This window comes from Cygnus olor, chromosome 2 (genome assembly GCF_009769625.2).
Source record: "Cygnus olor isolate bCygOlo1 chromosome 2, bCygOlo1.pri.v2, whole genome shotgun sequence".
Taxonomy (NCBI): Eukaryota; Metazoa; Chordata; class Aves; order Anseriformes; family Anatidae; genus Cygnus; species Cygnus olor.
The window spans coordinates 124,314,273-124,330,129 of NC_049170.1; the positions used below are offsets into that span (position 1 = coordinate 124,314,273).

Below are 15,857 nucleotides of genomic sequence, written 5' to 3' on the forward strand. Positions count from 1 at the left end.
AGATATGGACCTTTAGTCTCATGTAGATCTGACTTCCAGATATACATTGAGTCACCCTTAGCAGTAAGACAGTTTTTTAGGACTGCTGAATATCTGTCTCTTCTACAAATGCAAATGCTCAATACTCCCAGCTGTCAAGCCCATCTTGCGGCCCAGATTCAGGCAACCAAACTTGAAAAGCTAGCCCTCAGTTCTACCCTTCAGTTCACTTGTGCAGCCCTCTGACAGCTGGAGAAAGCCGTGCACATCAAGAACAGTAGGAGCACTTTCCAGGAATGTGTAATCCTTAAAATTGCCTTCACGTTTGGAACCACTCTGTCCCTCAGCTTGTAATAGAGGAATTCCAAAATCAGTAGGGATGGGTATTGTATAGCAAAACCTTCTTGTGTAGTCACTGGCAGAGGGCAGATCCCACAAGACTTTATATCTGCTCAAATTATTTAAGTCTGATTAAATAGAAGGCAGTGGATACATAAGTAAGGAAGAGTTTGTTCATTTTTTCCTACTCCAAATTTCGTAGGCAACGTCTCTCACGCAGTGACATCATGTACATTTGTGAGAGTTTATGAAAGCCTTGTATTCACCTAGGTCTCTGGTTATCCAGTTTATTTCACCCCAGAGAAGTGCCGGACCCCATAGGCTGTTGCTCAGATCTCCATCGAGAAGTGTCTGTCTGTGGTTCCAGAGGACTCAGGCACACACACACAGTTTGAAAGGAAATGCAAGTTAATCATACACAAACAATATTCTGATCTAATTTCCCTTTGCTGCCAGTAAGTACAGTGCTTTAATTCCATGAGGATATAAAATATAATCAGGACTGAGCTGTTTGGGAGGAGAAATACTAATAGAGTGGCCTATGTTAATCTTGTTTCATTAGTTTTAAAATTTTCTATTACTTGCTTGCAACCTTATGCCATCTGCCAAAATTACCATAGGGACGGACCTCTCTGTATTCACGTACCATAGCTGTCTTTGCCCTGCTGCTGAACGCTTCAGTTTCAGCTGGTGATCCTTCATACTTTTTTCCACAAGACAGCTTTAAATCACATGCCAGTGGGGTCAGTATTTAGCTAAGCTTTAGCCAATTGGTTGTCATGTCAATATGCAGGCAACGTGGACGAAATAAGACAATTTAAAATGAAAATAAGCCTAAGATCAGGCTGTGTTCATTGCTCATGTGCCTCTGCTCCTCCATCGCTCTTTAAGAGGTGTGGGTCTACATTTTAGAGCAGTGCTGCTCTGGAATGACTGCCTGGCTGTGCAAATAACCATTTCCTTTCTCTTCTGTGAAATGGAAACTCAGTCTTGCTGGTCTGCTCAGGTAAGCAAGCTATGTCACCCTCCTAAAGCCAACAGCTCGCACAGAGGGGATGGCTTGCTTGAGAGAAGACAGCCTCACAAGGCTGGATTTTGGGGGAGTGATGCTAAGCAAGGCATCTCCCTCTCCCCTCTGGCCCACCCAACACAGCCTCCCCACAGCTTGTCCCCAGAGCAGGACCAGAAGTGAGTGTCAGCAGCAGAGGTAGCCCAGGCAGTGCTCCCCAGGAAGCCAGCTGCTGCTCCAAAAGCTCTCTGCTCCCCTGAACAACTGTACTTGGTGTTAGTGGAAGGCCTGGGAGTTCAGAGAGCAAAATGCTACTTGATGTTTAACATCTACCTCTGGATATACTTGGACTGTATCTTAAGTAGAAGACTGGATGGGTTCATGCTTGTACGCTTAAAAAATCTGCCCAGTTTGACTGAATGAAAAATGGGTCATCTACTGTCAGTAAAGCTGAGCCTTTTGCAGAAGACCCCTGAACCATTTAGCCTGCAAGCCCCAGCTGAATTCTCTTTGAAGCTTCTTCCTAAACGTCTCTTAAATTTCACCGTGTGAAAAAAAAAAAAAGTGTTCAACCTGTAGCTAAAATATAGGGCAGACCTTAGATGCAAAACCCTCAGTTAATTTTCAAAATTCTGCTTGTGCTTCTTCATAAGTTGGCTAACCGAGCTGGGACTCGGGTGTAGTGTTCGGGTCTGAGGCCAGTCAGGCTGGTATTTAGTTGGTAGCAAATTCTGCTTGTAAATTTCCATTTTGCATCTTGACTTTGTGCTTAAGGTGAGATGTTTTTTTTCCTTAATTTAGTGAACACATGCAGAGAAAATCAGGAAAGTCTTGATTGCTCCTCTTTTAACATCTCACTTTCCCTTGCTTCTGAGAATTATCTGAGTGATTCAGTGATGAGTCGTAAGGGCAATGTATTAGGGCCAGCTTTCAGACAACAGTTTCTCATAATTAATATGAGTGGCAAATATTTCACCTGAAGTTTTACCTTGAATAGTCTGGTCTGCGATTTGTCTGGTGAGTCATAGGTACCATCTGATTTATGTATATTTCATTTTTCAGTCCATTACTAGCAATAGGACTCAACAATGACAGCGTGGGCAAAATTATTTCTGCTGTTTAAGTTAGTACAAAGCCAGGCTCACCTAGATGCTGTCTTTCAGCAACTAGCTCATTTAAATACCGAATTCAACCTCCATTAAGCCTCTTCCTCAAGGCATTGCTCACTCTCTTCACTGTTAAGGCATTTTGAAAGGAAAATGGAGTGTAAACAAAAAGTATTTCTTAATCATGGATGAGCAGTTGCTGGTTTACATCATGTTGTGGTCGATTTGTGTCACAACAACACAAGCCGCCTGTTTGTAAAATATTTGGTCGGTCGTCATCCCGCTACCTGGAGACAGTTCAGGCTTTCGGTGTAGCTGTGAACTCAGCCACGTAAAGCAGTGCCTGTTGTCTCTGAACCCTCCCAGCTGGATCAATATTTAAACACCAGCCTATCCGACTAGCTATAGTGAAAGTCCTACTGGCAGTGATTAGAAGTTAACTAGAGCTGGGCCCTTGTGTTTGAATTCTGCATCCTGCCACTTCTAGGCTTTGCTGGCTGCAGAACAGGCGAGGGGCTGGAGCATGGGTCCCTGCAGCACCCACCCACCCACCCGGCAGTGACATGGAGAGGCAGGGTGGATGGCTGGTGTACATCCAAAAAGAAACAAAGAGAAGGTGAGGGCCATATCAAACACAGCACTCATTCAGTCTTAGATCCCTTCTCAGGTGGTTTTTATTCCTGGCATCTTTAGAATAATCTTCGGGTCATTAAGTAAGAGACTAGTGACTAATTCAGACAGCCTGTTATCCCAGATTTCTGTCCAATGGAGATAGATTGGTGCCATGATATCCAAACGAGGCTTTAGATGTCCCACATAGATGTCACGCCTACTTCTCCTTTCACTGAACAGAGAATGAGGATCTCACAGTGCTGGAGAATAAGTGATCTGAATTTCCTATTGTTCTCTTTCATTTAGAGAGCACCCTATAAAATCTGCCTGAGCCTATCTCAACCACCAGAGGTGGTGATTGATAAACAGACCTGGTCTCTTAGAGCACTCCTGGCTCAGCACTTCTGCACACAGAAGTGGCTATTTTTCATGATGAAACACACTTGCTGCTTGATTTGCTCTATTACAAAATGCCTTACTGAGGAAAGGTGGCTGTTGTTTCCTCCCTCAGTAAGGGTGAGCTTTCCAATGACAGGCAGCAGATTTACTTTTTCAAATGCATTTCATCTTTATATTTATGTGCAATTTTATAATTTCATTTTATAAGATAAACAGATTTTTTTTTTAATGGAATTTGTGTCCACCCAGGTGCAGGTCAGTTCCAAGCTTGGTTCTGGTGACAGCTGCCTGTGGTCTGCACTCTACACCATAATAACCAGGTCAATAACTGTGACTGAATCCGAGGCTTTAAGAGCAGTATTTATCACAGCTTCCTCAGACTTCACCTGGGAACAGTGCAAGATGGGCAGAAGGAAGCTTGATTTAATACCTTGCACACAAGTTGGCCAAGCACTGTGCGAGCAGGCCAGCATTGCTAATAATGGGTGACCACAGACTGTGATGTGAGACGTGATGCCACAGACATCTGCCCAGGCAGTCACAGTGCTGCTAGCTGAGCAATGCATTATTACTGGAGTAGAGACATTTCTTGGCTACCAGGTTCAGTTGCTGTGGTTGAATTAAGAAGATTTGGGCAACCGAACACACGGAAAAACAAGCACACAGAAGAAAAGGGGCAGAAGCAACAGGCGAGGAAGGAGACATGTTTTAACTGTGGCAAAGACTTTCTGTTTCTGCTACACAGTGACTTTATGGAATGGCAACCAGTTGCTTGAGCTGAAGTTGCAGCTTTTCTTCCTGCATCTCCATCAGTGTAATTTTGTCTCTCAGAGAATGTGAGCTGTGGACAGCTCACCCCACACTCACTCACACCAACCCAACGAAGTCAGTCACTCGTGATGTGAGAATAAGCAGTGCTCCAACCTCCAAAGCATGCTATGTGTCTACACACCTCGCCGCTATGCTGGCTCTGTTATCTGATCCAGTGAATGGAGCTCTGGTGTGAGTCACAGTCTGAACTGGCACTGTGTCTCATTCATTGGCTCTACAAAAATACCATTTGCAGAGGAAGAAAAAGCTTTAATTTACAACAATCCACATTACTCAAAGGAAAGAATATACAAGAGAGACAAACATGACGTTAAACCATTACTAGATCTGCTCCTTTTCCCTGAAAGTTAATAGCAAAGTTTCTCTAACATGGCTTAGATGGGTTAGTACCACAGAGACATTCTTGGAAGGTCTTTACTTCATGATTAATTTGTTGGCGTGAAGTAATATCTGCTTATCTGATGAAGCAGAAGTAGGAGGAAGAGGGGAGAGCTGGTAGCCATGAGTAGCTTTCTGGCACTGGTGGCCAGGGCTTGCCACTTATTCCTGCAGCCTCTCAAGATGATTCTTCCTTTGCTAGACAGTTGTCCAGCAGGACTGGAAACACAGCAGAAATTACACGTTTAGAATAGATGGCTCATTGATATGTTTAGAATAGATGACTCATTGATCAGGAGGTCCTCAAAAACTTCTCCATCAGAGCAACAAAGAATGATGTGTGGATAAATCCAGGAAAGACTGAGCCTTAACATTCATGTCTGTAAGACTCCCCTCTTGGGTTTCCTTCATTTTCCTGGTCAGTAGTGACACTACTTTTTATGCAGATCAGTAATTAATTACTCTCAAGAAAAAGTAATTCCAATAAGGTGCAGCAATGAGTGAAATATTGAAAATGTGTCTTATTTCTGGCTTTTTTTTTTGTTGTTCGAGTCGTGAAAAAGATTGGTTACAGAGAGAAGGGAATTCATTTTTCCCAACTGCCAGCTAGAAGAAAGCCACCCTCTCACACTGTTCTCTAAAACTGTTTTCACTACTCTCTCAAGTGCCTGGACCTTGGTATCCTATGGGAGATGTGCAAACCCTACACCAAAATAAGCTATTTGGGCTGTTTTCCTCTGAACTACATTTGTTGTCTTTAAAGACATCAAATCACCAGGTCATTATGCAAGAGACATTGCAATAGACATTAGCCACATCCTGTTAACTGTAATATAAGGAAAATCTATTGAAGTAAAGCATTTGCTCCCAATATACTTTTAAAATTCACTGTCAACCACTATTAAGAAAGTGACATAGCTAGTACTGTGATTGATGGAGTTTGTCTCCATTGATAATATGCAATATGTCTTTGCATATTATTTAGACTGCCACCATATGTGTTCTTGTAGCAGGTAATCGTAGCAATTATTTAGAGAGTATTCTGTTGGTTCCTACTAATAAAAAGAAAAGATCCATGCAAAATAAGCAGCCTCTTAGCTTGAAAGAGTATTGTTGTGATATATGTGACAGCTGCCAGGTGTTTTGCTGAAGGAGCTAGACTGCATTAAAAATATGAAAACAAAATGCTTGAACTAAAGTTTAAACCATTTAAAAATAACCTGTTGTGCTCCCTTTGTTTCCGCTGCCTGGAAGTGTTGAGTGCCAGAAGTGTAACACTTGACATTTGAGGCAGACAAACATAGCCTACAGATTCTGTGATGGCTTTGCGACCAGCTAGCATTTTTTAATCATGCCTCTTCTTGTCAACACTGGGGGTTGTTTCTAAACAAACTAGAAAAAAAATATGGGAATTAACTTCAATTTCTCACTCCTTTTCTGAGGCTAGAGAAACCGTAGAATTAAGAAGTTTGTATTTTCACTGCTTCTCCCTCCAAGAGCCATATTTTCTTACAAATTCACTGTTGCGATTGTGCTGTATCAAAAGGAGTCAGTGAAGGCGTTGCGTAGCTCACATACCTAGAAGGGTTTAGATCCTTTTTTTTGTTTTATTCTTTTTTTCTTTTTTGGCATCAAAGGTAGTTTAGGAGTACAGGAGTTTGTTGCCAAATGACCCTGCTTCTTATTCCTGCCTAGATGCCACCACTGGCATGGCAGTTGTGCTGATGCAGCTGCTTGTTGGGCTGTGTTGGAATCAAATCATTCAAATGGTCCAGGTTAAAAATATCACTCTTCAACTCAAAAACAACAACAACAACAAATTGATGTCATTCCAGTGGCATTCCCATTCTTAGCGCTGCCCTGCATACAGCTGCAGCAGTGCAAATGGACAGTGAGACATGGAGGGAAAGCAGGAGGAGGTGGATGGGAGCCAAAGGGCAGAACCTTCTTCGGTTTGTGCTGTTGCTCCAGCAAACTTTGATATAGCTGTGTGAGAGGGCTCTTTGTAACCAACTAGTGTATCCATGTACATGGTTCTAAGAAATAAACCCCCTTCCTAGGGCATCTTGGATTATAATAAGCCACATCCATTCTCTCCTTGTGAATTTCAGTGTAAATGTAGACCTTTCTCATTGGGAATGTCAAAACTGAGACCAGGGTTCCACAAGATGGCAAATACAGTTTTGGAGAATTCAACGCTAAGTCAGAAATATCATACTCAGGTGGCACAAAGTCTTCAACTAGTAGTAGTCTTCAACTTCAAAATCACTATGGAGGACCATATTTGTTCAAAAAATGTAAGAATTTTTGAAAAGGTGTGTAATTTTTGCTTTGCTGGCAAAGGCATAATCTATTCTCCTGTGACCAGCATAATAAAGCCAGTAACCATTTTTTAGTTTTTTGGACTGATTAGACAAAATTCTGATCATTTAGTCATGTTCAAGCCAGATAAAAGGTACTGCTGGGTGATCTGCAGCACTGGAGGAAACAACTATTTCAGCTATCATTGCTCTCACATCTCCTTGCAAGCTGATGTGACACGACCTCTGAGAGGTCCATTATAAAATTTGTTTCTCCAGATCCTGCCGTATCAGAAATCATCAAAAATAAGTAAAAAAAAATTGTCAAAACAAAAATCAAACTGAAGAAGACTACAAAGACCCTGCACCTTTCATCCCTACCTCATAAATTTAAGAGGCACTGATCTTGTAAAAAGAAATGGTGCCATCAAAGTTCATCGTTTCTATCAGTTTTCTGATATTCTGAGGTGTTTGGGTGGAATCTTTCTTGTGTAATTATTTGAAAGCCAGACCTAGTCTAATCTGGTCACCAAGAGTGACTCTGGAGTCAGCAGGGAGAACCGGGCACCTTCAGAAGGCAACACAACGCTATAGACACTTCTTTTAGGAGGGGACAAATCACCCTCTGGTGGTGCCTTTCTCTCATCACTCCCACTAGAGAGAATGAATACAGTTTGCCTGACCAGATATCTCACTTCTGGATGACTAAAGCTTGGTAATATGGGTCCCAGTCTTTGTACCTAAAGGCTATGGAGATTAGCAGTGGCACAGCAGAAAACAGCGGGTGGACTTCATTATGTTTCAAATACCTACAAGGCCTGGACTGCCTGTTTTTCCCACACCATAAATAGGATAACTGCTGGGCCCTAATCAATAAAAAAGCTGTGATAAAGTCAGTCTACTCACTCTTCTCCTCCCTCCACACCCTTTGCTCGAACCCTATACGGATTTAACCAGTGCTTGTGCTTAAGGAAGCAAATGCTGAAAGTGCTGAACACCTACGACTCATCTGCTAAACCCCGAGATCCTTATACTGTTTATCCACGCAAATTCCAGCGTGCCAGCTGCTGAGGGGTGCTAAATGGATTTTTCAGTGGGAGTTGTGGTTGCTCAGCACCTCCACAGAGCTGGCATGTAAACTCCAGCCTGGACTTCACTTAGGCGGAAAACAAATCCAACCATCAGTCATGCAGGGTGTGCTTCCCTCCCCGCTTCATGAGCTGGCCTGGTGAAAATTCCTGGTGCTTATTAAAAGCATCATCTGATGTCACTCGACACCACAAGGGAAAATATAAATCAAAGTGTAAGTATTCAGCACTCTCTCAGCATTGGCCTAATGTGATTAATGTAATCTGAGGTAAACGCTTCAGTTATTCTTTATTGCTGTTAGGGACCCAAATAGAGGGCTGGGACTTGTTATTCTAGGTATAGTGAAAAACAAGCCCTACCCATGAGATCTCCAAGACTAAGATAAAGCTCAGGTAGCAGCTTAACAGCAGTTACCTAACAGCAATGGACAAACACGATGAAGTGTTGAATCTGAAACCTCTGAAAGGCATGTGGCAAGGGCTGAGCCATGCTCAGCAGAAAGCTCTTCCCTGGCAGTGGAGAGGGACTGCAGGAACAGGGGAAGGGAGCTGATCCGGGATGAGATGCAAGAACCCATGGAGAGGTCAGATGCCCAAACCCTGTTGATGCTGAGGGGACCTGCTTCTGCTTTCTGCCTTGCAGAATCACCTCCTAGTTTAAAAATAAATAAATAAATAAATAATATTTACAAAGATGAAATCTTTGTAAAAGATTTGTAAAATCTTTGGGAAAAAAAAAAAAATCCAACACACTGTATTACTCCGTGTTGTGTGAGCTGCCACTGGAAGGGGAAAATGTATTTAGTAATGTGGAAAGAGTCTCTCCTGGCACCCTTTGATGGTTTCTTGCCTCACATGAGGATAGCATACCTCAGTGACTGCGTGACTCAGAGCACAAATACTAAAGTGTCACAGGTGTGAAAACACAAGCCGAAAAGCCAAGGAATAGCCCCGTTGTCAGTTCTGCACTTGCTTCACTCCCGGCTGGGCGTGCTGGTGGGTTATTGCTCTTGGAAAGGCGCATCGAGGTATTGCAGCCTGGCAGCCTGCTGAGTCCAGCGAGGTGCAGGGAGAGAATGTTTCACCCAGCCAAACCCAGTGGGAACGTGCCGGAGCTCCGGCGCTGTTTTGCTGACACAGGAAGATGCCATCTCAGCAGCGTATGAAGGAGTTAACACGTTATGAAACACGGTTTTGTCAGTGATGTAGACAAAGATTGTTTTGTTTGAAATGCAGCACCAGCAATGCTGGTTAACAAGAGAATGCAGTCACCTTTCCCGACCAAGGCTTTATTTCTTCTAATATGCTACATCCAAAGTCTATGAAAAAAGCTGCTTAACTTTAAGTCCATAGATCGTTCTTTGCTTCAAAGTTGAGCTTAGTTTAATGTATATTTCTGGCTAATGGCTTATTGGAATAGCAAGTGGAAGTGGTATAGAAAGCCCATCTTGCACAAGAAGACAAATGGCAAGGTACAATTGCGGTTTTAAGTAAAAAAAAGTAGGAAATTGCAGGAAATTATGTCCTAAACCTCTCACCAGTCCTATTCCTCTGCAGGCTGAGGGGGAGTGACAGGGGTCAGCCCCATGCCTGGTCACACACGCTGCTGAGGGCTTGGTGCGCAAAATTGCACAACCAATTTCAAAACTACTTTTAGCTACTCCAGGTGTCCTTCCAGAAATAAAAGGCAAAATTTTCAACACCACGGAGGACTAATAACCCACCTACGCTCCCGCACTTACTGAGATCTGGAGAGCACACAACCCCCTATGACTCTGAAAGTCTAGCCATGTATTTACTGCTGATACCTGACTTTTGTAATCTGGGTTGGAACATTTCAGCTGAAAGGTTTGCATTCAGCACTTTCCAGGTCTGAGAGTCACATCTCTATAATCGGGACTCAATCAGCTACGTGCTTTTCCAGCTGAGGATCTGGCCCCATGGGCCCGATTCTTTGCAATACTTTCACATAAGCCTGGGAAACAACCCTTCTCACCAGCGCTGCTGAAAAAGGAATTTTGTGTTCAAGTAGGCAGCTGTTCCTCCCAGATTTTTCACCCCACTTGTGTTTTCATTAGGGCGCATTAAAAAGATAGCATGAAAAAATAATGTTCTTTTGAAGGATACCTGTCCATAAAAATCCTTTCTGAGCCCTGTATTTTGCAGTGAGTAGCAGAGGTGCCTTGCTTGGCAAATATCAGTCTAAGTCAAAGATCAGTGCGTATTTCCAACATTAAATCAGATTCTCAGATAGTATTTCACTGGAAAAAGTAAGGCTATTCCAGTCCAGAGCACCTGAGGATCTAGGTCTAAAAAAGGAGCTATGAAATCTAATCAGGTACAAGTAAAGAAATAGGGAGCTACTTTTCCATACCTCCATTCTGTCTCGTCTGTTGGTGTCACGATGCTCAAACAGGTAGTAACTGGAATGAAGCCCAGTAGCCAATCTATACGTAACATGCCACCACTTCTCACTAATTCCTATGGTACACTTTAACACTGAGTACTTACAAAAATGCTAAGGAAAACCATCATCCTGTGCTTCCGTTCCTCATAAGCATCCCTGCTTCCTTGTTTGTTCCTGGATATGTATGTTAGCACCACTGCTTTGGTATCTTTCTGTTTTAGGGGCGTAGTATAAAAGACTGAAATGTGTTAAAATTCAGAGAGCACTACTCAGGCATTTTGCCTCTCCTGAGTAATATCTTGACACCAAATGGTTCTCTTGAGATCATGCTGAACTTCCCAGAGTAAGGTGAAATCCTGCATAGAGAAGGCTGGCAGCATTGGCCCGAAGCTCATACAACTATTTGAATATTAAGAATGTGCAATAATATATGTACATATATAGGAATATAGAGAAAAAAAATTCCTCTATATTTCTTGTCAAATTGTGGTTACAACGATGAAGACAGAAGGCATCCCTTAGCTACCAAATCAGGTTACCCTCACAAAGCTGGTGTTCGTTCTCTGCCAGAGGAATCTGAAAACGTTGGAACTAGTAAAAATATTTCAGTATGTTATACTGGCCTGTTAAATGTCCATCTAATTTTAAAATATAACAACAATTATTAGCAGGTACAGCACATGCAGTCCAGATTTCTTTTTTTACTGCAAGTGTAGGATACCTGTGCAAATAAAAGGCAAATTTTTCCCCGGGGTTTTCTTTATTCTACACTGGGGAGTAGAATCAGAAGCTTATATTTCTCTCTTATTTATTTTCTGTTCTTGGTCTGACTGAAATTGAAGTGAAATTGTTATTAAAAGACTTTAAAGAAAAATAAAATAAAACAGAGCACATCCAAGGCAGATTTCATGACAGCAGAACAAGGATCACTTTGAGTGGCAGAGCACTGACAATAACTTTTGGCTTAGGTCCACATCAATCTGGAGACCCGCTACACAAGCCAAGCTGGCTCAGGATCCCTTCTAAGCAGGCAGTTATCACCTTCGTTGCGATAATATTCCAGAGGTCCAAACCAGGGCTCAGCCCTTTGCACGAGTGCGATGCTCACACAGCGCAATCCTTCCTCTACCGCTGTCTGTGGCAAAAGTCCCTCTGCCTTCTCTGGCGTTAGAAGTCCGGCTGGCCTCCCCAAATTTCCGTGCCCCCTGCCTTTCCCCCCTTTCCCACCTCACTCTGTTTTTTCTGCCTGTTGTGAAATCGGACGTATTTTAATGCAGCCCATCTTTTCCATTTGCCAACCTCTCCTTCCTTTACAGACTGGCTCTGAACCGTCCCCTCAAGGACGAGCGGAGGAAACTCCCGTGAGCAATGAGAGGGGTGGCGAGCCGGCTCGTCATGTCTTCTCCTTCTCCTGGTTGAACTCACTGAATGAATGATGACTCACTCCGGCTGGCTTCTGGTGTGCTCCTCGGAAGGACCGCAAGCGCAGGCAGCCTGGCTGGAATCGACAAAGAAGCTGGCCTGGAAAGGGACATCCGAGCAGGTTTCGTTCCCGGGAACTCAGTTGACCTCCACATCGTGCCCGGCCCTTGAGACGACAGAGTCGCGACAGGGGTGGGAGCGTGGGGACAAATTGCTGTACTTCAGTGTATCAGAGTGTTTTCCAGTTTCTGGTTTCCAAGGGAAAAGCAGCATCGCTACAGCTGCAGGATGAGCACTGCTACTGTTTTGTTAGTCACTCACTTTTTGGCACGTCCCCGTGTAGGTGTAACTGCTTCACTGATGTTAGCTAAAACGCTGCTGTGATGTTCACCAGGAGCATCCTGTGCCAGCCCAGCATTTCCCCTCGGTACCCTCCCGTGTCCAGCCTGTGGGGTGACCTCGGTGCCACTGCCACCCCCTTGGCACCCCAAAGTCACATCTGGGTTACATTTGGGCACCACCTGTGGTCCCCGGTCCCCGAGATGCATCAGCACATCCCATGCTGCAGAGGCCGAGCACAGGAGGGGTGAGGGAAGCCGCTGCTTCTTCCTTCTCCCCTTGCACTCACTTTTCCTGCCAAGCCGCAGCGGGTGATGCTCACCTGCACAGATTTCGGGCGGGGAGGGACGAGGAAGGTGTGTGCGCGTCAGGCACCCATGCGGGACAGCTCTGAGCGTGTGGGGCCGATGCTAGGGAGCGCCTCGGGTGCGGTGAGGTGGCGCAGAGCTGTGCCTTCAGGTTTTCACTCGAAGGCCCCACGGCACGCCGTGGGAAGGGCGAACGCCGGCCTGCAGGGCAGGAGAGGAGCCGTGCGGCCAAACCAGGTTCCACGCACGGGAGACCTGCGCTGAAGGTGACACCGTGCCTTTTGTCACCCAGCTCTCGGCAGCCCTTAAGGGACACCGGGCGGCTGCCGGGGGGACCGAGCGCCGCAGGGACCAGGCGTCGGGCTCCGGGCAGGGACGGAAGGAGCCGAGCCCGGCCCCGGGCTCGCAGCGCCCCGCAGGGGGGGCACCGTCGGGGACGGGGCTGAGCAGCCCCCGGGGGGCACGGGGGAGCCTGGCGGGGCCACCCCCGGTCCCTGCCTCTTTGGGACTGCAGCCCTGCTTTGTGGCCGTTTCCCCCCAAAATGCCCCGTGAGGTCCGGGCAGGGCCACGGGGACCGGGGCCGTTTGCAGCTGCTGGGGGGTGCTAATTGCAATTAATCGTAATTAGGGCTAAAGCAGAGCCCGTGCGGGACCACGCTCCGCTCTGCTCCCCTCGCACCCCGCACGGCGGGGGCGGCTTTGGGGCTCGCCCCGGGGTGCCTAGGCAAGAAAGTCTAGCCAGCCATGGTTATTTGCAGCTTTTATTAAAAATATAAATATTAAACATTCTCTTACACAACAAAATTGACCGAGCGCTGAAAAGATGTTTTATTGTGAAAATGTTTACAGGAAAAAGTGGATTTAAAGTAGCTTACAGAGATTCCCCCTCCCACCTCCCTGCCCCCGCCAGGAAAGTTATCTGGCTTCTCGGCGACATTTCTTCCAATGCTCACACATCCCTACGCAGCGATGCCACTAGAAATACTGGGAAATGGAGAAATAAATAAAGGTAGGGGAGGTTACGGACGACACTCGTGTTTCTGCACTTGGTACGCGGCCGTGCATGCTAGTCAAGGGACAGAGGCTGTTCGGAGTACACCCTTCTAGGTTTAAAGCTATATAAAAATAAAGAGATGACATCAGAGCAGCACTATGGTACATCGGAGTGTGGAATTATTCTTGTGCTAACCGCGGAATCTCTTTGGCAAGGCGGGGAGGGGCCGCTTCACTTCCCGATGATCTCCATCAGTTTCCTGTTGCTGTGGGCTTGCTGCGCCAACTGCTCGGCTCGGGCCATCTCCAAGACCTCTCGGAGGAGGTGGAAAGTCAGGTCCAGAGAAATGGGGGGCTCCTCGGACCGCTTCTCCCTCTCCACGGCCTCCCCCTCGCCTTCGCCCTCCTCGGGGCTCCCCAGCGAGCGCTCGGGCAGCTGCTGCAGCTGTTGCACCGCCGCCCGGAAAAAGTTGGTGGCGGAGGCTTGGGGCTGTGGGTGGCTGCTGCTGCTGCTGCTGCTGCTGCTGCTGCTGCTGCTGGAAGAGGCGGAGAAAGAGCCGGCGGGTCTCTTGTTGAGGTTGCCCAGGCGCAGGAAATACTCTTCTCCCATGCGGAGCAGGACGGGCAGAGTTTGCTGCTGCTGCCGCTGCGGGAAGAAATCCGGCTGGTGCAGAGCCCCGTGGGCGGCTCCGGGGCTCTTGCTGAGCGCCCTGCACTCCTGGCAGGGCAGGAGGGCGACCAGCAGCAGCAGCAGTCCCGTGCACACCAGCACCTGGAGCTTCATGGTCGGCGCCCGGACCTGCAGCGGGGACGGAATCGGGGCGAGGGGTTACGCGGCCGGCGGGGGGCGCGCAGCGCGGCCGCTGTCCCGGTGCTGATGCGCGCCCCTGCGCGCCCCTCCGAGCCCCTCCGAGCCCCTCCGAGCCCCCCCGAGCCCCTCCGAGCCTCGCAGCCCTCCCTCGCTCAGCCCCGGCCCGGCCCGACCGCTGCCGTCGGGGCGCGGAGGATGCGCGGGGGGCTCAAAATTGCGCCCGGTTCCCCCGCGCATCCCCGCCGCCTGCCCCCGGGGATGCGCGGCCGGGGCTGCGCCCGCCCCAGCCCCCGCGCAGCGCAGCGCAAGCGGCTCCGCACCGCTCCGCACCGCTCCGCACCTACCCGGGGCGGCGGCGGCAGGGCAGGAGGCGGCGGGGCTCGGCGGTGCCCGGCGTCCCTTTCCTCTCGCTCTCTCTCCCTCGCAAGCCGGTTCGTGGCGAACTTGGGATCAGATTTGGTCCTAATCAGAGCCGGGGCGCGGGATTTTTATAGCTTAGACCCTCTCCTGGAATCACGCAGAACTTGCCTAATAAGCTGACGCTCTCCTGACAGCCCGATTGCGTGCCCCGATCCACTGCTGAATAAATCATGGGGGCCCGTCGGAGCGCCGATGGGCCGAGTTTCGCTATCGCAACCCCAAATCTCACGGCCAATTATATCAACAGATATTTATCGCCTCTGCGGTGACGTCAGCCGGGCCGGGGGACGGGGAGCGGGGTGCCCCCCCCCCTTTCCTCACGCCCCCCCCCCCCCCCTCCCCAACCCCATTGACAAAAATACTTGAATGAGATTTCCTAGCGGGCGCCTACTATGCGAGGTCACTCCGGGAAAACTTTCCACTCGCCGGCCGGCTGCGGGCACGGACCCGGCCCGATCCGACCCGCACCGGGGCTGCCACCCCGGGCAGCCTTCGACGACCCCCCCCCTTACGACCACCACCCCCTCCCCGGTCCTTTTCATCCCGGCCGGCGGCTCCGCGGGGCTGCCGAGGAAGCCGGCGGTGCCAGCGCTTCCCTGCGCCCGCCGTGAGGCTGCCGGGGGGCGGGCGGAGCAGGTGGCCCCCCGGCCTCCTCCCCGCCTGGCTTCTGGCCCTTCTTCCCCTCCATCGTCCCCTCTCGCCGAGGTGGAGAGCGAGAAAACCCTTGGGTTTTCCCTCGCGCTGATCTTCCCCACCTCGTCGCCCTCCCGGTCAGCGGTCTCCCTGCTCGCCCCCCTCCGTGGGTGACTGCACGCCTTGAGGTCCCTTTGCAGTGCTCTCCCGTCACCATTCGGTCTCCACTCCACCAGTATCTCCAGCCAGGTCGCTCACCACCCCGTCCTCTCTTCGGGAGGTGGCACTGCTTGTGGCAAGAACTTCTGCCCAGCGCCCATTCCACGCCCAACGTGCCTTCTTCAGCCTTTGCATCCCACCAGCTACGCCACTGCAGCTCGGTCCCGCTCCGCCACCGCCTCACTTGCAACAGTCATCATGTCCTTCCCTTTAAATCGGAAAATTGCACTGAAAACCCTACCGGTTCTACCCTGCACAGACTGC

General features: G+C 48.2%; 2 protein-coding genes across 3 annotated transcripts in view; one reads left to right on the top strand and one right to left on the bottom strand.

The window, feature by feature from the left end:
- The window catches only part of TRIM55 (tripartite motif containing 55), a 40,167-nt gene extending 26,900 nt beyond the window's left edge, over window positions 1-13,267 (top strand). Inside the window, exon 10 of the mRNA XM_040545787.1 lies at window positions 11,765-13,267. Within this exon, the coding sequence (XP_040401721.1) occupies window positions 11,765-11,884 (120 nt within the window). The 3' untranslated portion in view covers window positions 11,885-13,267. The remainder of the gene's footprint in view (window positions 1-11,764) is intronic.
- CRH (corticotropin releasing hormone) lies at window positions 13,265-14,965 on the bottom strand. Of its 2 annotated transcripts, none has more exons than XM_040545788.1 (2): window positions 14,666-14,965; window positions 13,265-14,309 (listed from the first exon to the last, which is right to left on the bottom strand). In XM_040545788.1, the coding sequence occupies exon 2, from the start codon at window positions 14,292-14,294 to the stop codon at window positions 13,743-13,745; it is 552 nt and encodes a 183-aa protein (XP_040401722.1). In that variant the 5' UTR covers window positions 14,295-14,309; window positions 14,666-14,965; the 3' UTR covers window positions 13,265-13,742. The 2 variants fall into 2 exon arrangements, with proteins under 2 accessions (XP_040401722.1, XP_040401723.1); XM_040545789.1 differs by having other exon boundaries at window positions 14,850-14,945.
- Window positions 14,966-15,857: the final 892 nt, after the last annotated feature.

What these genes read in the sequence shown, in the direction of transcription:
- CRH (XM_040545788.1), bottom strand. Translation starts at nt 14,294, where the DNA reads ATGAAGCTCCAGGTGCTGGTGTGCACGGGACTGCTGCTGCTGCTGGTC.